This window comes from Lampris incognitus, chromosome 14, assembly GCF_029633865.1.
Source record: "Lampris incognitus isolate fLamInc1 chromosome 14, fLamInc1.hap2, whole genome shotgun sequence".
In the NCBI taxonomy this organism is placed as follows: domain Eukaryota; kingdom Metazoa; phylum Chordata; class Actinopteri; order Lampriformes; family Lampridae; genus Lampris; species Lampris incognitus.
Genome location: NC_079224.1, coordinates 17,134,518 through 17,159,470, shown reverse-complemented (window position 1 = coordinate 17,159,470; position 24,953 = coordinate 17,134,518). Strand labels below are relative to the sequence as shown.

Here is a 24,953-nt window from a genome sequence, read left to right as displayed (position 1 = left end):
TTTGAGGCTCTTATTCTAAGTCCAGCCCCCTCAGCCATGAATAGACTCAGCTCAGTCCAGATTGTGATACTCTTATCGGCCTACTGGACCTTACTCACCATTTCTTGAAGAATTAGGAGAATTTATCTCAGGTGTTGTTACTCATTCTAATGAGATTCTAATACTTGGCAATTTGTATATTTATCTGAATAAGGCTGGGGATCTTCCACGTAAAGCCTTTCTGGTGCTTGTTGATACTTTTGGGTTCGTTCAGTTTGTTCAAGAGTCGACTCATTGCAGTGGTAACACCCTTGATTTGGTTTTATCTAATTTGACTTTTTTTTTTTATTTGACTGTCTTGCCAACCACATCTGCCGTGTCAGATCATTTTCTCATGAAATTTGAAGCGTCATTGGCCTGTTCAGTTAATGTCGGCACAGATGTAATTGCAGCTTGCCACATTGGTCCGTCCACTGTAGCTGTATTTGGCCAGCAGCTGCCTGAAGCCTTGTCTCCTTTCACTGTAGAGATTGACTGTTGAAAATTTCACTAGTGACTCAAATGTGCCCCTCTCTAGTCTCCTCGATTCAGTCCTCCTGGGCGTCTAAAGAGGCCTACACCCTGGTTTAACGATGAGACACATGCTCTTAAGCGGGCCTGCAGGAGTCTGGAACATAAATGGTGAAAATCAAAATTGGAAGGTTTTTATTTATTTATTTATTTACCTAACTTGGCATGAGTCTTTATTGAAATACAATCGTACTTTATCTGAGATTCACTGCAAAAGCCGTGAATCTCTCCCACTTAATCAATATTAATAAACATAGTCTCGGGTTTCTGTTTGACATTGTAGCTACATTTACTAAAAATCAGCTGTCTATTAGCTGCTCACCATTCATGGCCCATGAGTTGCTAGACTTTTTCTGCATGTAAGGTTGATGAGATCATAAACAAAATTAGTTCTTCAACTCCGGCTACTCCTGCAGATCCTGTCTTACCAAATATTTATCTATCATATCTATACAATGAGTCACTGGTAGTCCCTTTTATTAAATCTTTTGAGACTGTCTTGATATTTTAACTAAACTTGTGTCAGCTTCTAAACCAAATACTTGCTTACTTGACCCTTTACCAGCAATTTTTTTTAAAGACCTCTGGGCTTTCCTGGATCTACAATGCTAGACATTCTTAATGTATCACTTACTACTGGCACTGTTCCCAGCAGTTTTAAGACATCTGTGGTCAAACCTCTACTTAAGAAACTGCACTTTGATCCGTGGTCTCTTAATAACTATCGACCAGTCTCCTAATCTTCCATTCTTTTCTGAAGTACTAGAGAGAGTTGTGTATCAACAACTTTTGTCCCATGTAATAAAAAACTAGCCATTTGAACTTTTTCAATCGGCTTTCAGGGCCTGTCACTCCACTGCTCTGACCACAGTGGTGAAAGATCCGCTACAAGCAATGGACTCTGATTCCACCTCTGTGCTTCTACTACAGGGCCTCAGTGCACCGTTTGACACCACTGATCACTGTATACTATTAGACAGGATACATTTTAATTCTGGTGGTCTGGCTTAGCCTTCTGTTTGCTTAAGTCCTTCTTATCTGGAAGAACACACTGTGTCTGCTATAATAATATTATATCAAAATTATCTAATGCTAAATATGGCATACATCAGGGCTCAGTTCTTGGCCCAATACTTTTCTTTCACCTCTTGGCCAAATTATACGCAGTCATGGAATACATTTTCATTGCTATCCTGATGATACTCAGTGGATGTGCCTATAAGGGCAGATGATCATACTCGAATGACTAATTTAGAGGCCTGCTTGTCTGCTGTGAAAAATTGGATGTCTCTAAATGTCCTGCTTTTAAATTCAGATACAACTGAGATGTTTGCTTGTCATTGGCCCTGCTAGACACAGACACCAATTTGATCAAGTAACAATAACAATCAACAACTCTGTGATTTCACAAAGTGTGGCAGCCAAAAATCTTGGTGTTACGTTTGATCCCAGCCTTTTCTTTGATAAGCACATTAAAGAAATCACCAAGACTGCCCTTTTTCACTTACATAACATAGCTAAAATTCGGTCTTTCCTGTCCATGGCTGACGCAGAGACTAATACATGCTTTTGTTTCATCCAGACTTGGTTATTGTAATGTTCTGTTTTCAGGTCTGCCACATGCTGGTACTAAAAGTCTTCAGATGGTTCAAAATGATGCAGCTAGAATCCTAACTAAAACTAGAACATTTGACCATCTCACATAAATTCTTGCCTCTCTTCATTGGCTTCCTATCCATGTTAGATCAGAATACAAGGTGCTTCGGCTGACTTATAAAATCCTAAATGGGCTTGCCCCATCTTACCTGTCTGATCTCGTTAAACCGTACATTCTATCTTGAGCTCTCCGCTCTCAAAATATAGGACTCCTGTGTGTACCCAAAGTTAAAAAGAAGTCAGCTGGTAGCATGGCCTATCGGGCCCCGTTCTTGTGGAGTAACCTGCCTGCTGCCATCAGACAATCAGTTTGTCGAGTCCTTTAAAGCCAAACTTAAAACTCGTTTTTTTGCCTTAACCTACAATTAGTTGCCTTTAAATTGAGTATGTCATGACCTTTACTGCATGGTGGGTCGGTTTTCCGTCTTAGTAAATTTAATAAGTACTGCTCTGCCAGAGAGATTATAGTTTACTGACTATTGCAAACTGTTCTCTTCTCGCACATGTCTTTTGTCTCTCTCTGAATGATATCTTATCCTTTCTCTTCTTCTGTGTATGTGAATGGTGTGATGTGTCTCCCCTTTGCGCATGTATAGCCTGTCCTCCAAGGTCTCCATGGTGACGGTGGTCGCTACCTGGACACTGCTTGACATCCTCCTCATCATATTTTTTTGTATATCTTATAAAATCGTAATATGTTTCATCCTATTTCAATGTTTCAATCCTTCTCACTCTGATGTGTGACTAATGTTTTTTTCTTGTCCACTTTTAAGTGGGCTTAAAAACATTAAATTTTTAAGCCCACTTAAATGTGGTACAAATTTGTCACTGAGGCAAATTTGTAATTTGTGATATTGGGCTATACAAATAAAATTGACTTGACTTGTCTCTTTGCCTGTGTATGTGAATGGTGTGATGTGAGTCTCCCCATGTATATGTAGTCTGTCCTCCTGTCAGATCTGTATGGTGATGGTGGTCATGTGGCTCAGGTCCTGGGCTGTTCTGGTGGCATCAGGACACTGCTTGGCATCCTCCTCATCATAGTCTTCATATATCTTATAATTCCATGATAATTCTGTTATCCTCTTTCAAGACTGTATCGTGTAAATTGTGTTTTATTCTGTACACACATCAGTTTCATGTGTGTCCATCTTGGGAGAGAGAGCCCTCCTCTGTTGCTCTCCCTGAGGTTTCTTCCTATTTTCTCTCCTTATTAAAGGTTTTTTTTTTTTAGGGAGTTGTTCCTTATCCGATGCAAGGGTCTAAGGACAGGATGTTGTAATGTTGTAAAGCTCCCTGAGGCAAATTGGTCATTTGTGATATTGGGCTATACAAATAAAATTGACTTGACTTGACTTTAAGTAGGATTCAAACCAGTATAGTGCTGTGCCATAAAGTCCCACCCATTTTTCCAGTCGGTCTAGTAATATGTTGTGGTCGACTGTGTCAAATGGAGCACTGAGATCCAATAATACCAGGACTGAGATTCTGCCTCTGTCTGTGTTTAAGCGGATGTCATTAAAAACCTTAACAAGAGCAGTCTCAGTGCTGTGGTGTGGTTGAATTCCTGACTGGAAGACATCAAAAAAGCTGTTTAGCGCCAAGAAGTTGTTCAGCTGCTGGAAAATGGCTTTTTCATGGATTTTACTTTGAAACGGGAGGTTTGATACAGGCTTATAATTGTTCATTAGTGAAGAGCCTTGATGATACTTTTTCAAGAGTGGCTTGATGACTGCAGTTTTCAGGGCCTTTGGGAAGAGACCTAAGAGAAGAGACGTGTTGACAATTTGTAGAAGATCTGAGGCCATGCGTTTTTAAGCTTCCCAAAAGGAACTAATGAAACCTCTTCTTGAATAGACTGCACACACGTTTCATCTCTTCTGTCTTCAGAGAGCTGTTATCACTGTAAATTAACATTCCTCTTTATAATCCTTTTCAAATGATATCTCACAACCTTTGTAAACGCCCCACTGACTGTTTTCCATGGATTGTTTTTCTTTTTCCAGGTATTCCATTCCCCATCATTGTTGCCTGGGCTATTGGAAAGCAGTATTTTGAAAATGAACAGTAAGTATCCACATAGACATTCAACAGGCACATTGCCAGTGCCGTGTATTGTTTTCCTTTGCCATGGGATATGCATATCTATTCATTGTCTGTGTCAACAGATGCTGGTTTGGCAAGGAGCCTGGAAAATATATTGACTACATTTACCAAGGACCTGTTATTCTTGTGCTTTTGGTAAGCAACGGCGAAAAAGAAACCGATGCACCCTACAGTTGACAAATTGTCGCTGTTTATATTTTGATTTTTTGTTTCATGGCATTAGCAAAACGGATGTTTTCCAGTAATATAGGACTAATAGATGTTGTTTGCTTCTGTTAATGTGAAATGGCAAATAATCATTTCAAAATTCATACAGTGATACAGTGCAAGACATTTGTGTGTCTCATCATCTAGTTTCTTCTCCATCACCACCACAAGGAACTGACGAGTGTTAATATTGTTCAGTGCAGTTGTTCATATCACTTTGTTTCTAATGGGTTGTGTTCATGCTTTTGTCTCCTCCTCTGACACCATGTTGATGAGAGAGGAGGAGATGTTGACCTGTTTTACTCTGCTCAGCCAGCAGATAATGAGTCCAATACGTTGGCTGCACAACTCCAAATTGGTCCTGCGGCGGAAGCCATCAGCACGGAGATAGGTGTTTAATTATTTGTGTGTTCATTTGCCAGATAAACTTCGTTTTCCTCTTCAACATAGTGAGAATTTTAATGACCAAGCTGAGAGCTTCAACCACATCCGAAACAATACAATACAGGTATGTTGTGCAGATTGTAAAATGTTGTGCAAGATATTGATTCTTGTCAGCCAATACTTAAAACGGGGTTTTTGTCCCCTCGGCTCTTTCATGGGATGTTTTGGACACGTTGAGCAGTAATTTAATTTAACGGAGCCTATGGATTTGAAGCAAAATATATAGCGTTATCCTTGTAATAACTGATGTGAATATTTAAGTAGAATCATGGACTTTATGAACCACCTTATGAAATATGATGTGTTTTCTTAGATCTATCATGGCAAAAGATCTTTCATTTATAATAGCGTCATTATCAAGTGTTACGTTAGCCAAGACCAACCATATATTTGTGTTTTTGTGGCTTTTCCCTTATTCTGAAATAATTGCATTTGGTATATTAAACACAATAAATCACTTGCGCAATAAGGGCGAAAATCTTTTATCGGTGCATTTAATTTCCTTGTGCCATAAAGTGGTAAAGGGGCCAGATGTATTCTCAACTCTTAAAGATGAATTTTTTTTTCAATTAATTTGAGCCACAAAGCCCCCCCCGCCCCCCCTGCCTGTTTAGTACAACACTGCCAATGTAATAGATGTTCCAATAAACTTAAAAAGACATTTCCTAAAAAATCTTCCGTTAACCTCAATTTATATGATTGTTTTGTTTTAGTTTTTTTTAAGATGGATTACTCGTAATCTCAAAAGTCTAAATTATTTCAGAATATGAATCCCTAGTGAGGCTCTATGCCAGACATCAGGATCACTGGATTTTAGCAGCTGCTTTCCGTGCCCCGGAATGCACGCAAATTAGCCATTGTATTGCATCACAGAGGCATGCTAGGACACTGTTACCACGGGTGTACCTGACGTAGCATTGCATGACCCGGCATCAACAGACGAACTGACAGTGTCCAACAGAGTTTAAAAAGTGTTTATTTGACGCATGAGATCTGATTGCACCTCACGATATAAAAAGATATTACACTGCAGTCTGGGTAACGTAGCGGTTTATTCTGTTGCCTACCAACACGGGGATTGGCGGTTAGAATCCCTGTGTTACCTCTGGCTTTGTCGGGCGTCTCTACAGACACAATCAGTCGTGTCTGCAGGTGGGAAGTTGGATGTGGGTATGTGTCCTGGTCGCTGCACTAGCGCCTCCTCTGGTCGGTCAGGGCGCCTGTTCAGGGGGGAGGGGGAACTGGGGGGAATAGCATGATCCTCCCACGTGCTACGTCCCTCTGGCGAAACTCCTCACTGTCAGGTGAAAAGAAGCGGCTGGCGTCTACACATGTATCGGAAGAGGCATGTGGTAGTCTGCAGCCCTCTCCGGATCGGCAGAGGGGGTGGAGCAGTGACCGGGATGGCTTGGAAGAGTGGGGTACTTGGCTGGATACAATTGGGGAGAAAAAGTGGGGGGGGGAGATATTACACTGCAATACGTTGTTGCCTATAATGTGGAGAACTTCTCAGCTGTTTGCTGATGTGAGACATGATGTGCGAGTATGTGATATTTCCATGGGCGATGCGTGGTGTTTGTCTATGCAGACATCAGTGGGTATTTTATCTGATATAAAAAGGGTTCCTCTTTTTTTTTTCTCCCAAAGCCAAAACCATTGTGCCTTATTCTAATGTTAGGATCTAATACTGCAGCACATGTGGCATCTAAATTAACCAAGAGTGTTTGTGTGTCGGGTGTTAAGCTTCTTCAAATGCATTTTGAACTGAAGTTGCTTTCAAGTGATGTGTAATTATTCACCAGATGTGTTCAGCATAGCTGCATAAATCAACCCTGTACACAAGGTGCATTGGTTTATTCTAAAAAAATCCTTGAAGAAGAAAAAAGAAAAGAAATGAGGCCCTCAATGTTAAATTTGTCTTCACAGAAAGGCGGTGAAAGCAACGCTGGTCCTGCTACCTCTGCTGGGGATCACTTACATGCTCTTCTTTGTGAATCCGGGGGAAGATGACATTTCTCAAATCGTTTTCATCTATTTCAACTCTTTCCTACAGTCATTCCAGGTGGGTGAGAATAAAAGAAGTGACAATGGAGGTTTGCGAGGGCCAACGCGTGAACGAAATGAAACAGATCATGCTAATTTAGTAATGGCATCATCCTTTCGTAGAGTTTTGCCGCCTACCATCGTTACTTATGAGTCCTCTAGAGAAGTCATACACAGAGACTAGGTCGCAGAAGATTTTATTTGGGTCGCCAAATAAATTTGTGCAATTTCCTCCTGTTTTGAGATTTATGTCTGCATCACCCTCCTTGAGCCACATGGGGGCGCTCGTTAGTATTTCTACCACGCTCACGGTTTCCGCAAGAAATAGACTAAACGCTGCACCGGATATGCGTGTAGCGCTCTCCTCTTGTACACCAGACTGGAATGCAATACTAAAAAGCAAGCAGTTCTACCTATCACATTAGCAGTGTATAAGTAAAATTAATATGCACAATTGGATATTTGGAGTTGGCCAAAAATGATAATATTCAGATAAGTAAATAGCGCATAATGGGCTTAATGAGATTTGGTATGGAATAGACTTGATATGGTTAACAAATTGATTGTTGACTGTTCGAATTTGTCGATTGTTTGATAACAATAGCTGCACGTAAACACAAGCCGACTTGTTCCTATAACTAGCAAGAGTATTTCAAAAAGCTTTCAACAAGAAGCTTGTTTTTTGATAGTACTGAATGTTCGTATTGTTCCGATAATTGTACTTGTAGAGATGGACGGCATATAAAGCACGCAGGAGAACATGGATGACGTTTAGCTTAGAGTTTAATGAACATCTTGCAGCATGGATGACTTCTAGCATCTACTTCCTGTTTCCCTGTATGTCACTTCCTTTCTGCGACAACGCTTCTGGTATAAACAATACTCAAAAGTTACAGTGACATCTAGTTGTGTAAATGAAAATACAACTAAATAATAATACAAGCATTAGAGGACACAACAGTACTTATAACATTGAATCCAATATAATATGAAAGGCAAGTGTACATTGATTGTTTTACTGATGAGAGGAAAAAAGCGAGAGCCTGTTAACATCCTAAATGCACTTATTTTGTCTCATTTATAAAGTATTTGAAATGTGAATATTGTCTTACTGATGAGAGGAAATAAAAACTACGAGCTAGCCTGTTAACTCCGCCTAAATGCATTTATTTGGTCTCAAAGTATTTAACATGTGTATATGTTGTCAATAACATGTACATAAAACGAAGTTGTGATTTATCAAACGTATATCTCTTCGTGATGGCTGGTCTACCCATTCAAGATAATACATAAGGTGTTGTGCAAATGGCAATAAAAATGGTCAGGGACGTTCATTTATGCACAGATTCGCTCCTCTCACGATTTCTAGATATAAGGCCTCTTGTGAATTGGGTTGCAATGGTTTGTCATTTTTAAAAAGTGGGTACCCAGAAGAAAAAAAAGTTTGGGAAACGATGCTGTAAAGGAGCGGGTTGTCCGTACTGTCAGGCGGATGCACACGTCGGGACGAGCAGAGGACACGTGGGCGTGATTTCTGTTCTTTATCCGTGGGCATTTTCCTCTCCACTCTGTCTCAATAGCAGTCACAACAGGGAAGAGAAAAGAGGGCTTCTGCAATCTGATTTGTGCCCAGTTTAGACGCAGCATGGGTCAGGTCCATACATTCAGATACATGCAATCCCGTATTGGGGAGGGAAAAAAAAGATTTCGAGAATAAGAGCATCTCATTTCTTTTAATGTCCTGTCTGTGTCACTTGTATGATGACTCCACTGTCCACAGTATCTGATGACACGCACACAGCTAATTATAACAATCTGACATTTGAAATGGCTATTACACAATGTTGCATCACTTACTGTGTAGAGCAGGATGGACTACTTCTAAAAACCATTGTCTCTTCTTGCAGGGTTTTTTTGTGTCAGTATTTTACTGCTTTCTAAATGGAGAGGTGAGTCCATAACATTTTGTCTTAAAAATGTCTGCACCTGCTGAATTTCATTAGAATTTGAAAGTGATGCAAGAAATATAATCCCATAATGTTTAATTGCAAATCCTTTACTTGTCAGCTGCAACAACAGAGCAAATTGCTTTGCAAGGCATGTCTAGATGGCTCTGTAGGATTGCCTTCATCAACCCTAGAAGTGAAGTTGATGGCTGTCTGTGTTTGAACCAATTTGATGGCGTGGTTATTCTGTTCTATCAGTGGAGGTGAAATTAAATTATATTCGTAAAAAGAAAAAAAAGGACAATAGGTCTTTTGTTATGCTGTCCTTGATGAAAATAAAGGCATGTTTTCTAGTTGCAGCTGTTTTAAGGACAGACAGGCAAGAAAAAAAAATGTTCACACAAGTAGAATTACAGATCTGTCAGTAATTGTGAAGATACCCACCCTCCTGCTGCTTTCCACCAACAGTGATGAAAATGAAACCTGGCAGGCTTGAGTATAGTATTCGATAATACCTTAATTGCTTTTTCAAGCTTATTGCCTCCTTGTGGAAGAAAAAACAAAAACAAATATTAAAAAAAACACCTGAAAATCCGCACTTGAGAATTGTCAGTTGGCAGGGAATCCTTTGACTTTTCTCTGTCTCTGTGGATTGGTCAAGAGAATTCAGCCTTATTTTAAAATGCTCACGAGTTGTTCTCAAGCATCTCCTTTTGTGAGGTTGCTGGTTAGCACTTTATTATTCGAGTTAGTTGATGATTTTATCATCCGTCTTTCAGGTGCGTTCTGCGGTTAGGAAAAGATGGCATCGCTGGCAGGACAATCACACCCTCCGTGTACGAGTGGCACGAGCCATGTCCATCCCCACGTCTCCCACCAGGATCAGCTTCCACAGCATCAAACAGACCACTGCTGTTTGATTGGGGGGGGGGGCGCCCACACCCACGCAAGCCTCCACTCCTCTGTCGGCAGGAGCAGACGTGAGTCGATATCATGGACTTGGCTTTGTTGGAGTCGTTTACAAAAGAGACTGACTTCATATTACTATATTAACACTGACGGCACAGCTCAGGCAATAAAAGAGACGGCTTGTGATCATTTGGCTTTGTTTGGTAATAAAGAAGATGTATTTCAATACGACCTCTGCTGTGGCAGTAGAAAGTAAACGGTTGCTGGTTTTACTTGATGTTAGGTATGTATGTGGCAGCCGTTTTTCTCGTTTCAAATTCTGGACATCTAAACATTGGGTTTGGGTAGGGTTAACTCAGAAGTTTACACACTTGCAGTGCAATGTTGACTACTTTAAAGGGTAAGTATTACAAAACTTTGATTTAGGCTCAAGAGACTTCTTTATCTCTCCTGATTTCACTCAGACAGTTGTAAGTTTTCAGGATCATAACAAGAGAACAGAAGTTCTTCTGTGGTTGATGAGGTTTAGATGGTACTCTTTGAGAAAGGTACTTTTGACAGATGCAGAAGAGAGGGTGTTTCGTGATTAAATATCTGAAATTGAAAGGATTGGACTTGTCGAGGGAGGATTTAATCGGCTATTTGGTCTTAAATGACTGACTGGTTCCGTCCTTTACAATGAAGACAACTTCATTTTTCTTTTTGTATTTTTCTGCTTCAGACTATTAATCCGTTTGTGGTGACCAGAGTTTTTTTTTTTTTTTTTTTTTGAGTATTAGATATATTAGATGTTTCGTCTCATGCTGCTATGTATGATTTTAAATGTTTACGCATGAATTAAGCTTCTTCAAAGATTTTTTTTCCTGCCATTCTCCTTTGCCGCTGTTTGAATTTATTTTGGTTTAACCAGATTTGTTTTTCAGCCAAATGCAGCGATAAATAATCCTAAAGCTTGTTCAGTTGTGGTTTCTCGTACATCTCCATAAGGCTGATGGAGGCATCCACAAGTAAATGCTCGGGCTCCGCTGCGTTGAACTTCACATGCTAGCCCTTAGCTAAAGCTAATATGGCTGACAGTGACTCGGTGGCGTTTTTCAGAACATAAATGACTGTTTGGTTTTATGTACTTATATGATCTTTTCTGTGTTATGATGCTCTTAACCAGTGTCTGAGCCTCGTTTCCATTCAGAAACGTTTCCCCCCCTATACATACGCCTGGGTTTGGCGTAGTGCTAAAGTTCAAGGTGGCTCACCTTACAGGGTTACCTGTGGACTCTGTACGCTGCTCATAGTAGTATGATGTTATGGCATCTTGAGTATCAAACTTTAAAATACACCCGTGCTTTGTGTCATAACGTGGAACAAAGCAGAAATATTTTTTTATACAGAATTTGTTGGTTTATCACAAATCCAGTATGCCTAAGGAATGGAGGTGGGGTGTTTTGCAGTGTTTTATCAGGCTGCCATGCCCCCAAAACATAAAATCATTATTGCCGCCTGTGCTGTTAAATGGATCGAATCATATTGAGAGGACAGGCCCCTAAAGTTCCTTTCCTTTGTGGTCCATTGAAATTCAGGGTCACGTAGGCTACTTGGAGGAATGAATAGCGCACAGCCCCCAAATGTACAATTCAAGTTGATTTCAGCGAACATACATTCCTGTAAAAGAGTTGTATCTGGCAAAGGACAACGCCCTTCTCGTGTGTTGAAATACAGTTTGTCAAAAGGCACATTTGGTGCTTGTGGTTGTCAGACGTTTTCATTATGGCCAGGTGTGGCTTCAACCCAGTGGTACTTGTCATATCTGCTGTTTCCCCCATGCATTCTCCAGTTTATGCAATACAGTGCAACCGTATTTAAAGGAGATTTTAGTCTCAAGAATGTTTTATTTGCTTCCCATTTTATGTTAGTTTGTGTTGTTTTTGTTTTTTTTTGTTCCAGTGTGGATTCAAATCAGCAGGTTCTACTTTTTAATACTTAGATGAGAAAATACATGATGTTTCTTATACGCAATTTGTTCAAGGAGTTAGATGTGAAATGTACAGAACGTGACTTGTAAGATTTATGATTCTTAGTTGCATTTGTACAGATCTTCTTGTGTTGCAGCATAACATTTTCGCCATTGTGCTGCTGGGCTGATGTCAACCATTAAGAGCAGTCCTTTTAAATGTTGATGATCATCCGAAGCAATTTTGATGTAAATATTTTATGGACGTTGTTGAACTCCCATCGTCATGTCTTGTGCTGCTGCGCCCACCAAATCAATGATGTCTTAAGCTCGCCATTGCAAAAGTGGTCTAAAACATATTAGCATTTTGTAACCCGAGACAGCTGTGAAATCATTAGATTGAACATTTTTAACACAAATTGACAAAATGAATCATTTGTTTGAACTCTCCAAAGAGAAAAATCATGTTTACCTGTATATCTTTTTATTTTTTGTTTGTTTGTTTCCACAGCACTTTGTAGACTAAATCTTGTTAGAAGTATTTTGTACATCCTCTTCGTACTGAACTGTACTGTAATAATAATAATAATAATAATGGATTACATTTATATAACAGATAATATAACAGATATTAATGTAATATAAAAGATGTCTCATATCAGATTTCGAAACTTATCGGTGTATGTAAATATGTTTAACCTGTACTGGTTTTATTTAAGAATACTTGTTGAACCACCCATACTGCCTTACAAACAAACTGAAAAGCGTATTCGTGGACAGGAAAGCTCTGTGTCTGTGAACAATGTACTGATATGTGATTGATGTGCATTTCTAGATGGAAAAAAAAAGAAATGCCATCAGATTTCAAATATAAAAAAAACTTTTACTCTTTTTACTTGTGGTTTACTTTGACAACACCGGCATTAATCTGGATCAATTTCAGACTCAGCGAATGACACATCAGGCCCGTTCAATAAGATTCCACACACACACACACACACACACACACAGGCTTGCAATAATGTCACTGTAAAGAAATTACTTAGTCAGTTTAGACTGGCTGAAGGAGGAGTGTGTGCCAGGTTGTGTAATATGCATGTGGAGCTGAGTTCATGCAGCCTTGGATTGGCTGTGCTGGCGTGAAGTGGGTCAGAAAATGTCGCCTCCACCCAGAGCCCCGAAGACACTGGATGAGTTACTTAACCCCCCGAACAGTTAGCTGGGGACTCTGATGAATTTTAAATGAGGAAATCCAAATCCTCGGTCAGAGTGGCGCCAGCAGAATTCTGTGCCATAGTACACACCCGCTTGTAGGCTACCTTTTAACGTCTAGGTTCCCATTCACCACATATGCAGTCTACTCAGAGAACGAGTGAAGAAGCGAGAGAGAGAGAGGGATTGCTTCATTTTTATTTTTTTTTGCACTAACGTTACCGATACAACACCACCAGAAAACTTCAATTATCCTACTGCACGCATTTCAAAGACCAGCCAATACGCTCGAACAACAACAGCCAGCTAGTTAATAGGCTACAATTAAAGCCCAGAAAAACAAGCAATAAAAGTTAGCATTAAGCGCAAAAACAACGGATTTCCTCATTTAGCCGCATCATCATATGAACAGTTAGGCCTAAAGATAGTAACAACAATATGCAACAGCAAGATCAAATCAAGCTGCTACAATAAACAATCCGAATTTTCTGAAAAGCCAGATGAGTTGGAAGAAATAACACGAAATAGTATTCCTATTTATATGACGTTCTTTCTATGTCTCCATGTTGTGTCAAAGTCTTGCAGAGCGGCCTCCGCATCAATTCCAATATCTTGATGGATGTTCATCAGTGCAAGTCCACTGAGTCATTTGTCAGTCATCATCATATTCTTGAGATATGTCCTCAAGCAATGTAAAAAGCTGAAGGAGCACTCAGCACTGGCACTGGATATAGGCATCACTAAGAGAACCTTCATGACAATGTTTATGTTTGTGTAGAAGTCTGCAGACAATCTCAAAACCTGGCAGATGTCACTAATGACAGGTGTATGCCTATTGTGAGAGGCATAGACATGAATTTGGTAAGACAGGTTCTGCAGGAGTAGCTGGAGTTGAACTAATTTTGTTTATGATCTCATCAACCTTATTGCAGAAGGTCTAAAAATTAATGGGCTGTGAATGGTGAGCAGCTAATAGACAGCTGCTTTTTTGTAAATGTAGCTACAGTGTCAGAGAAATCTGGGGTTATGTTTATCAGTCTTGATTAAGTGAGAGAGATATGCTGCTTTTGCAGCAGATAAAGCACGCTTGTATTTCAATAAACACTCATGCCAAGATAGGTTAAAAAAAAAACTTCCAATTTTGATTTCATCATTTATGTTCCGGCCTCCTGCAGGCCCAATTAAGAGCATATGTCCCGTCATTAAACCAGGGTCGCCTAGCTTTGGTAGTGAGAGGTGCAACTGAATCGAGAAGACTAGAGAGGGTCACATTTAAGTCACTAGTTAAATTTTCAACAGAGTCTGTGTCTACAGTGAAAGGAGACAAGACTTCAGGCAGCTGCTGGCCAAATGCAGCTAAAGTGGACTGACCAATGTGTGGCGAGTTGCAATTACATCTGTGCGACATTAACAGGCCAGGCCAATAATGCTACACATTTAATGAGAAAGTGATCTTAAACAGCAGATGTGGTTGGCAAGACAGTCAGGTCAGAAACAGCTATCCCTTTAGATAAAACCAAATCAAGGGTGTTACCGCTGCAATGAGTCAACTCTTGAACAAACGGAACAGACCCAAAAGTATCAGCAAGCGCCAGAAAGGCTTTACTTAGAGGATCAGCAGCCTTACTCATATGAATATTGAAATCACCAAGAATTAGAATCTCATCAGAATGAGTAACAAGACCTAAGATAAATTCTCAAAGTTCTTCAAGAAATCATGAATAAGGGCCAGGAGGCTGATATCTATCATAATCTGGACTGAGTAGAGTCTGTTCTTGGCTGAGGGAGATGGACTTAGAATAAGAGCCTCAAAAATTAGAATTTAGATTCAAGTTTAGAATTCTAATTGAAAATAGAATTAAATATTATGGTGAAACTTCCACCTTGTTTATTTGCCTGAGATACATGAGCATATGTATAGTCGGGTGGGGAAGCTTCATTTAAGGGAAGGAAAATATTTGGTTTCAGCCATGTTTCTCATAACTAAATTGTATCAAAACTATGTTCAAGAATCAGATGATTTATTAGTAATGCTTTGGTAGACAGTCATCTGATTTTCATGAAACCAAGTGTAAGCATTTTGCTGAAGTGACAAGTAGTAGGCAGAACTTCAGAGCTAGATGAACTATTAATTGGAATTAGACACCTTGTATTAGTGGGCAATTTTGAAGACATACACTTTGAATGATGTGTGGTCACACTTTTGATAACAGTCGATGTTTGGTTCTGTATGTAACAGAACCAAAAATCGGAAAAAAAACAAATATAGGGCTACCAAAACCCATTGTCATTTAGCGATGTAGTTACATGTTGTTTCCAGCAGAGGGACGCTGGCAGCGCATCTAAAGGGTATTTGTGCTGCGTGCAGGCACAATTTCCTTTCTGCTGGAGGTCTCTTCCGGTGTTGCAACGGATTAAAACTTGCTTGGTATGAAACGGCACAAAACAATCCTCAAATCTTGAATATTTCCATATATAGACGCAAATAACCTGTTCTTTTATCAGAAGTCCAGCTGTGAACGCGAGGGAGGCCGTTTCTGTCAAGTTATAAGTGTTTGAAACTCCGATGAGTGAAGCACATGTTGTTTGCTAGTAGTTAACGCTAATGGCTAAAGTTAAACGCTAGCCACTGTGAAGAAATACTACACTATACTTGGTGTTCATATTCAGATACTTTTCATAAACACCAATCGGTTATGAGACTGTTGTCTAATGTTTTCAGTGTACCTTGATGCCTAGTGTATCACTGTATTATGTGCTAAAAAGAGCGCTAATCGCCAAGCTACAGCAGATAGCGTGAAGGAGCATTAAAGGTGCATTTCGCTTATTTTGTTGACATTAAAGCCATTCGGTTTGGACATTTTAAGGTTTGTATTACAACTACAATGTGATTTAACTGATTTTGGTTATTAAAATTTACATGTTAGTAGTGATAAGTCAACTCATTAATTTTAAAGTGAAACATTAAAATGTTGTTTAAAAGAGTTATAATGGATGTGTTACAGTAAAAAAGCGGTTAAGAAGAGATAATTCATTTATCAACGCTAAAAATAATTGTTTTGACATTTATCTCATTGTAATGAAAGTATATCCTTTACTTATTGGTTATACGTTGTAAGATGTTCTAAATGAAGAAAAGAAGCACATGAGGTCTCATGTTAGAACAAGAACAGAGAGCAGAATAACTTAATAGACCTCTGCACTATGTGTGTAGGTCGTTTTTTGAACTACCAGATAGAGTTTGGATGATTCTGCGATGGTGAGCCCAGCCCAGTGAGACTGTGGACGGTTGTGGAAGCGGTGTGGCCTACTGTGGGATCTGTCGACAAAAGAAGTCGGACTAGCTCAATTCGCTCATTCAAGACACCAGATAAGAACACATACACACTCTTAGCATTACCTGGGTAGAAGTAATCATAATAGAAGTATGTCCAACACACTCAAGGACAAAGAAATTAACTTTATGGATTAACATACACACAGGGACAAGGAACTGAACTCATTGCTCTCGGACCCATTAACATTAAGGAGCACAAGTTGGAACTTTCAGCTTGGAAAAGACTTATTTTTTATTTTATTTTCTGCCTTTTAATTGTTATTTTATAGAGCTTTTTTATTTTATGGTTTTATATGCAAATGACAGCACTGTTTGTATATATTATTGTTGTGAGGCAATAAAACTGCCAAATGTTCAACTCCAAACCAATTCCTCTCGAGAGTTAATCAAGGCATACCACTCCTTGAACCTAGGTAGATGTTAGTGTCCCTTTTCTTCCATTGGTTAAGACTAGAGGCACTACGTGTAGATTATTAGGTACTTCGTTGCACATTTCACCACCACCAATGGAAGGAATGATTATTAGATTATTGTGATTCACACATTTAGGAGAGGAGAGCTTGGGAGCAATACAGCAGGGAAGATGGTCTCAATGTTATATACCTTTCTTATAGTAGAAAGGGATGTTACAACAGAGACCGGAATAAGCAAAACATAGTGAAAAATGTCTGTCTCTTTAAGGAGCCATTCCATAATGTTGTCAGACACTTATAACAATCTGAGCCTGTCAGTGGCAAAAATAAATGGACGTACTTTGATGGGCACAGTTGCCCCCAAGGATTACGTTGCAACCCGTTTTGCGGTTGCCCGCTGAAGGTTATCACTCAATACTGGACCGATTCCAAAAAATGTTTCCCCTATTAGTCATTTAGACCCAAATGATGGAAAAATAGGGCCCAGGTTTAAAAATACCAACATTACCCTTTAACACTTCTAACATCATCTTGAGAGGCTAAGGTAGCAAATCCAGTGGATATTTGCTGCTGTGACAAAACATCCGAGTCTTTGGGCTTGAACATCAGTCACTGATGGAGGCAGCTGCTACGGTATATTCCTGCCAGAGCTTATCACTTTTCAAAGCGGGTTTCTCATGGACATGTAGCTGGCTGCAAGCTTATGTCGTAATGTTAATGTTACCAGCAACGTTAGAAGACTCAACATTTGTGCTGCTCTCGGCAGAATCTTCACTGCTTAGGATCACTTTCTATTTTCAAAAGCCTGAAAAATGTTCAGTTGTTTTCGTTTGGGGCGGCACGGTGGCGCAGTGGTTAGTGTGGTCACCTCACAGCAAGAAGGTCCTGGGTTCGAGCCCCGGGGTAGTCCAACCTTTGGGGTCGTCCCGGATCATTCTCTGTGTGGAGTTTGCATGTTCTCCCCGTGTCTGCGTGGGTTTCCTCCGGGTGCTCCGGTTTTCACCCACAGTCCAAAGACATGTAGGTCAGGTGACTTGGCCATACTAAATTGTCCCTAGGGGTGTGTGTGTGTGTGTGTGTGTGTGTGTGTGTGTGTGTGTGTGTGTGTGTGTGTGTGTGTGTGTGTGTGTCAGTCAGCCCTGTGATGGCCTGGCGGCCTGTCCAGGGTGTCCCCGCCTGCTGCCCAATGACTGCTGGGATAGGCTCCTGCATCCCCGCGACTCTGAGAGCAGGATAAGCAGTTCGGATAATGGATGGATGGATGTTTTCATTTGTTCGTTTCACTGTAAAAAATAACCTGCCGATTTAATTTAAGAAATCTCTCTATACACACACACGCTAGTTGAGATTATTCAGAAAAGGGCTTGTAATAGGTTGCCTTACTTTTTTAACTTAACCAGCAGATTATTTTTTAGTGTAGGCTACTTATTTGCTTGCGAACACACAATAACGGTAAGCTAAATCCAACATTGCCAACATCACGATTAAGCGCCAGCAGTGTTAATTATGCAATGACTTAGTGGTGTTAACACCAGTCATCGGCCTTCAAATGTACCTATTTGCATCAAATGACTTGAGTGTTCGTTGGTGTAAGGTAAACGTTAGTTAGTGGACGCAGCCAAAAAGGCATCTCAAGCACATTAATAAAACAAAAAAGTCAAAGAATCCAAAGACAGGATCTGGCGTTGTCACAATTTTATTTTCAAGATAGAATGTAAAAAAAAAAAAAAATTTGAACGCACGGTATGTATGGAATTATGGCTACCAGCACCACTGCTCAGTCATATGGGTGTACAAATAACATGATTGAGATAGGCTCCAGCATCCCCGTGACCCTGAGAGCAGGATACGCGGTTAAGTTAATGGATGGATGGATGGATGGAGATTTAGATTGATTTGTTTTTTTGTTTTTGTTTTTTTGTTTTTTGGTACTAGGAACAGACAAATTGCTTTTACAGTTGTAAGTGTTCCACTGTAATGTTGGAGAGATTATTATGTTGTTAGTTCAAGAGCAGTACTTAATGAATACCCAACGTATTATTTCAAAATAACATGTCCTCTGGTGCCCTGTGATTGCCTGGTGGCCTGTCTGGGGTGTCTCCCTGCCTGACACCCAATGACTGCTGGGATAGGCTCCAGCATCCCGCGACCCAGGTTGGAATAAGCAGCATGGATAATGGACGGATGGATGGAGTTACACACAATGATTCGTACTAACGAATGGACGGACTACTTTGTGCGACATGCTACATCCTAAAAAGATACATTAGAAGATATCAAGAATAAAATAATAAAATCAAAAATGTAATGCAAGGTTTACAGCTTTGCAAAAGTCAAAGTGCAAAGTTTACAGTTTAGCAGAAAGCAATGGTAAACATTTTTAATATGGATTTAAAGGTAGTCGGTTTTGGAGCAAGTCTCAAATCTTTTGGAAGTTTATTCCAGCTATTTGTTGCATAGTAGCTAAAAAGACATCCATGTTTAGGCCAACACTCCCATCTGTGCCCCTGACCAAGGCAAGGCAAGGCAAGGCAAGGCAAATTTATCCATATAGCACATCTCCACAACAAGGTAATTCAAAGTGCTCCACACAAAATACAAAAGGCATCAAAAGAAGCAACATAAGGCAAGAAATAAAGAAATTTAAAAACCAATAAAAAGAGTAAAAGTTACAGTGCAGTGTAAGATGAAAATCAATTTAATAAAAGGCAGCTGCAAAGAGGAAAGTCTTCAGCCTAAAGAACCGAGAGTTGTAGCAGACCTGCAGTTTTCAGGGAGTTTGTTCCTGATATATGGTGCCTAAAAAGTGAAAGCTGCCTCTCCATGTTTAGTTTTGACTCTGGGGACAGAAAGCAGACCTGTCCCAGATGGTTCAGACCATCCAGAGCGGTCTGGATGGTTCATAGTGTAGCAGTAGGTCAGAAATCTATCTTGGCCCTGAACCATTCAGTGCTGTATAAATAAAGAGCAGATTTTTAAAACCAATTCTTTAATGGACGGAGCCAACGTAGTGACCTTAGGGCTGGAGGGATGTAATCCACTCTTTTTGTCTTAGTAAGGTCTCGAACAGCAGCATTGTGAATCAGCTGCAGCTGTTTGATCGATTTTTTTAGAAAGGTCTGTAAAGACACCATTACAGTAGTTGAGTTGACTGAAGGTAAGTGCATGGACAAGTTTTTTCAAATCCTGCTGAGACATAAATCCTTTAATTCTTGATATATTCTTCAGGTGATAGTAGGCTGACTTTATAATTGCCTTAATATGGCTATCTAAATTCAGGTCTGAGTCTATGACTATACCAAGATTTCTGGCTTGGTTTGTGGTTTTTAACATTACCTATTGTACCGAGTGCTGACTTTTAGACGTATTTTCTTGGGTCCAAAGACAATTACTTCAGTTTTATCTTTGTTTAATTGAAGAAAATTCAGAGACATCCAATCATTGATTTGTTCAATGCACTTACTTGGTTCTTGTATGTGATTATAGTCCCCTGGTGATATGGTTATGTAAATCTGCGTGTCATCTGCGTAATTATGGTAACATATTTTGTTGTTTTCCATAATCTGGACTATTGGGAGCATATAGATGTTAAACAGAAGTGGCCCCAGAATGAAGCCTTGGGGAAGGCCATTTTTGAAAAATCAGATTTGTAATTGCCTATAGACACAAAGTAGGCCCTGTCCTTTAAGTAGGATTCAAACCAGTTTAGTGCTGTGCCAGAAAGTCCCACTCAGTTTTCCAATCGGTCCAGTAATATGTTGTAGTCAACTGTGTCATATGCAGCACTGAGATTCAATAATACCAGGAGTGAGATTCGCCTCTGTCTGTGTATAAGCAGATGTCATTAAAGACCTTAACAAGAGCAGTCTCAGTGCTGTGGTGGTGTAGTCGAAATCCTGACTGGAAGACATCGAAACTGTTGTTTAGTGCCAAAAAGTTGTTGAGCTGCTGGAAAACAGCTTTTTCAATTATTTTACTCAGAAACATGAGGTTTGATATGGGCCTATAACTTCATTAGTGAAGTGTCTAGATTATTCTTATTTAAGAGTGGCTTGATGACTGCAGTTTTCGGGGCCTGTGGGAAGAGACCCGAGAGAAGAGATGTGTTGACAATTTGTAGAAGATCTGAGGACATGCAATTAGAAACATTTTTGAAAAAAGCCTATTGGGAGAATATCAAGACATCAGGAGGAGGATTTCAGATGTTGTATAATGTCCTCCAAGTTTTTATGGCTGATGGGATCAAATTGTGACATGCTATATGAATTGATTTTAGGTGAACTTGGGGACAACACCTACCCTGTAACTAGTATGGAGGCACTTGGCCACCTGTCTAATTTTCTGAATTTTGTGATTAAAGAAGGAGGCAAATTCACTGCAGGCCCTGGTAGAGTGAAATTCAGAGGTAACTGCTACTGGAGTGTTTGTTAGCCTGTTGACAGTAGAAAACAAGGCTCGTACATTATTATTGTTTTTGGCAATGTTGCCAGAGAAGTAAGACCACCTTGCATTTCTCAGTTCCAAATTATAAATATATTCTCTGATCCAGTGAGTCAAGGAATTCTTTATGAGACAGTACAAGCCTGTTTCATGCCATAAGCAATCATCAGCTGTCAGCCTATATTCTCTGATGTATTCTCTGTGCCATTGCACCTTATCACCTCTTATTTCGCCTGTATAAGTCAATCCTTGTGTATATATCTGAAGTTTGCTGTGTTGTTGTGTTGTTATTCTCTGTACACAGAGAGAGCCACAAAACCGGAGTCAAATTCCATGTTTGTGCAAACCTACATGGCCAATAAACATGATTCTGATTCTCTAAATGCGCAGTCTCACTTTATAGATTTCCTAATGAACAGTTAAGATTTGTTTTTCGCTACCTGCGTTCGGCTTTACGACTTTTTTTTTCTATTCTGACCAGCATGACTAGACATTAAGAGACAAGTCAGGTTCATTTGTATAGCCCAAAATCACAAATATGTCCAACTTGGCTTAACAATCACATCTGTAATCAGCACATGTTTATGACACCCCCCACCTTAAGACCCTCAACTGGATGAGGAAAAAAAAACCTTATTGGGGGAAAACAAATGGAGAAACCTCAAGAGGACCAACAGAGGTACAATCCAACAATCCAATAGGTGTCAATAGCACAAAGTAAAATAAAAAAAAGGATTACACACAATGCCAAATAATGTGTAATATAAACAATTAAAACATATTATAGCAAGAAAATTAAAATCAAATGAATTTTGAGAGGTGTAGGGGAGAAATTGAGAACACAATAATTTCACGAGAGGATGTCACACAACGTCCCCAGATGCTGTCAAGAGGCAGTAAGAGCCCCAGTTTGGTCGTGGAGCCCTGGAGAAAGGAGAGCCTTCAATGCACAAAGAAGGCAAACTCAAGCACAACATTCACACAGAGGGAGAAGAAGGGGGTGCAGAGGGAGAGCAATGCACAGACAGTCACAGGCAACACAAATGAAGCAGAAACCGTCACAAATGAGAACAAAGCAGAAGAGGATTTGTGATCAATGGGAAGACGGAATGCAGCACAGACAGGAACCTTGATCCCATACTTGTCGAGCGAGCGAGAGAGAGAGAGAGAGAGAGGGAGAGAGAGGCATACAACGTGGGCACCCATATGCTCGTGGCTGTCAGACAAATAAACAGAAGGTTAACATGGTGCAATGCATCCAGGAAAGGTTTAGGGGCATTCTCATTAGTGGGACCTGGAGTGAATCGCTAAACTAGAAAGACTGAATACATTGAGAATGGCACCCTCCAAAACAGGGGATAGTAAACACAAAAAAAAAAGTCAGATTATCATAGAAGCAAACAACTAGTAGAACGATAATGAGAAAAGATGTGGTTTCAGTTTAGCTTTGAAGGAGACTAAAGAAACAGACTCAGATGTCAGCAGGGGGAGTATTCCAAGGAAAGGGGGCAGACTTCACAGTAGATTGCAGCCAGTTCAGGTATTGATGTTTAGCTACACACACTCTTTCAGTTCTGATCAGTTTTTGCAAGGGAGAAACTGGAAATAGGGGTGGTCGAGAGAAAAAGGGGGTCACCACTGATTTTGCTCGCTCGCTTCCTGGACTGAGACCACAGATTCCCTCTGGGCGGAATACAGCAACGGTGCTCCTCTCAGTCCTTCATGTCTTTGAAAGTATAGCCATAGGTCTGAGAATCATCTCTGGTTTGTTGTCCTATATGTCGACAAATATACCCCCCCCCAAAAAAAATGCCCTTGAGCAAGACACTGGGTGCCAACTCATTTCGAGGGTCCCTGTTCTGCATAGATTCTTCTGCACATGCGCAATGAGAGGAGACAATATCATGATGGCGGGAATGTATTGGTCATACTTGTTCATATGCTTGCAGTATAGTACGAAACACAGAGCTATTTACTGTTAATCAAACCATTCAAGCTCGATGTCAATAAATGCCAATGTAGATCAATGGCTGCACATGATATTTCTCTAAAGTGGAATTTTTTATTGTCCTACTTTCGAAACAAATGCTGTACATCTAAATACAAGTTCACCTCCGAACGTCCGAATAATAGTTCATCACACCAGAAAACAAGTTCACCTTCACCTTCATACATCGCACGAAGTATATAGTGTATATACATACACATATATTCACCCAAACACTGAGACACAGTTACCCAGGTGCTTCGACAGTACATAAAAAACATGTATGACACTTGATGACACATTTAAGGATGGGGATTTGTAACACTGGGCATTTCAATGATGAGAGTAAGCGTAGATATCAGATTAAAAAAAAACACAACTAGACTTCTCCCAGGAGAACTATATTCTGTCATGACAGAACAGAATAATGGCAAACGAGGGAGAAAAAAAGCCCTTAATCCATTCACAGCTGTTTGCAGATGTGGACCTTGAATATATTTTAGGCTCTGAATCTAAACAAAGGAAAACCATCTGTTTAGCTGAGACAAGGACAGACCGAGGGGAGTAGAGAGGGTGAGCGAGAGAGAGATAAATGAAGTTGACGAGCAAAGATGCAAATGGCATCAAAGCTCAGCGAGGGGGAAGTTAACTGACTGGTGTAAACTGGATGTAGACTGTAGAAGACTATACGCTGTTAAGTGCCAGGAGGATTGCTGTGACTTGTGCATTGGGGAAAGTAAACACACTGGCCAAGAGGATGGCACAACACAGGAGAGCTCACATGCCAGGCCAGAACTCCGCAGGCTACACCCATGTACAGGCCAGTGGCCACTCTTTTAAGGATGAGGATGTGGACATCTTTGATAGGGAGGAACGCTGGTTTGAACGGGTAGTCAAAGAGGGGAGGCCATCTATGTGAAGAGGGAATGACGATCCCTGAACCCGGGGGTGCATCTGTCACCATCTTAACAATGCTGTGATTGCAACCATTCCCAAATCCTCTGTGAATAGTACACATGGCCATTGAGACTCTAGTTAATGGTCGCGCCCATGTTTGCGTAGAAACCAATCGTTGGTTTCGGTCGTTATGCAACTGTATTGCTTATACGGGTTGGGATATCTGCAGTCAGTTGAGACTGAAGAGGTCACTTAGACGAGTGATGACTTATGTCAGTAAACATTATGTCCAGATGAACTGATTCAACTTTCTTTGACTTTCTTACCTGGACTATTGAGCATGCATAAAGACAGTAGAAGTTTTGTTTCATTTGGAAAAACTCGTTTCCCGGACAAGGGAATAATGTTTGAGAGAAGACTTGAAGTTATCAGTAGAAACATAACAGCATCTTTTGTTAAGAAATGCGTTTGTAGCCGTCATTATTACAACAAAGGTCCAACTCCATGACCTACAACGGTAAATATGTCTTCCATTTTGACAAAAGCTGGTCTTTCTTTGGTAGAGTTGTGGCTCCTTCTTCTGGCCGAAGGGCAGACATGCTACTAGTTTTGTTTTAAATCACCGGTAGGCGGGAAGCTGTGGAACCGTTTTGCTTTTCTGCACAGATATTCTGCATACATTTAGAGGAAACTCATCAGACGGTTTTGATTCAAGCTTTGCTGACTTTTATTTGGCTACTTCTCACATTGTGTGTGTGTGTTTGTCAACACTTTTCCTCCTCAACTGCTCGTATTATCTACATTTTTTCATTGATAGCGTCTTTATTAATTAGCAGTTGAATGGAATCGAGTTCGTGTG

General features: G+C 40.1%; 1 protein-coding gene across 1 annotated transcript in view; it reads left to right on the top strand.

The window, feature by feature from the left end:
• LOC130123773 (corticotropin-releasing factor receptor 2) overlaps positions 1-9,871 on the top strand; it is a 48,194-nt gene extending 38,323 nt beyond the window's left edge. Inside the window, exons 7-12 of the mRNA XM_056293066.1 lie at positions 4,212-4,272; positions 4,374-4,446; positions 4,941-5,026; positions 6,889-7,024; positions 8,913-8,954; positions 9,731-9,871. Coding sequence (XP_056149041.1) covers positions 4,212-4,272; positions 4,374-4,446; positions 4,941-5,026; positions 6,889-7,024; positions 8,913-8,954; positions 9,731-9,871 — 539 coding nt within the window. The remainder of the gene's footprint in view (positions 1-4,211; positions 4,273-4,373; positions 4,447-4,940; positions 5,027-6,888; positions 7,025-8,912; positions 8,955-9,730) is intronic.
• The last annotated feature ends 15,082 nt before the right edge of the window (positions 9,872-24,953 follow it).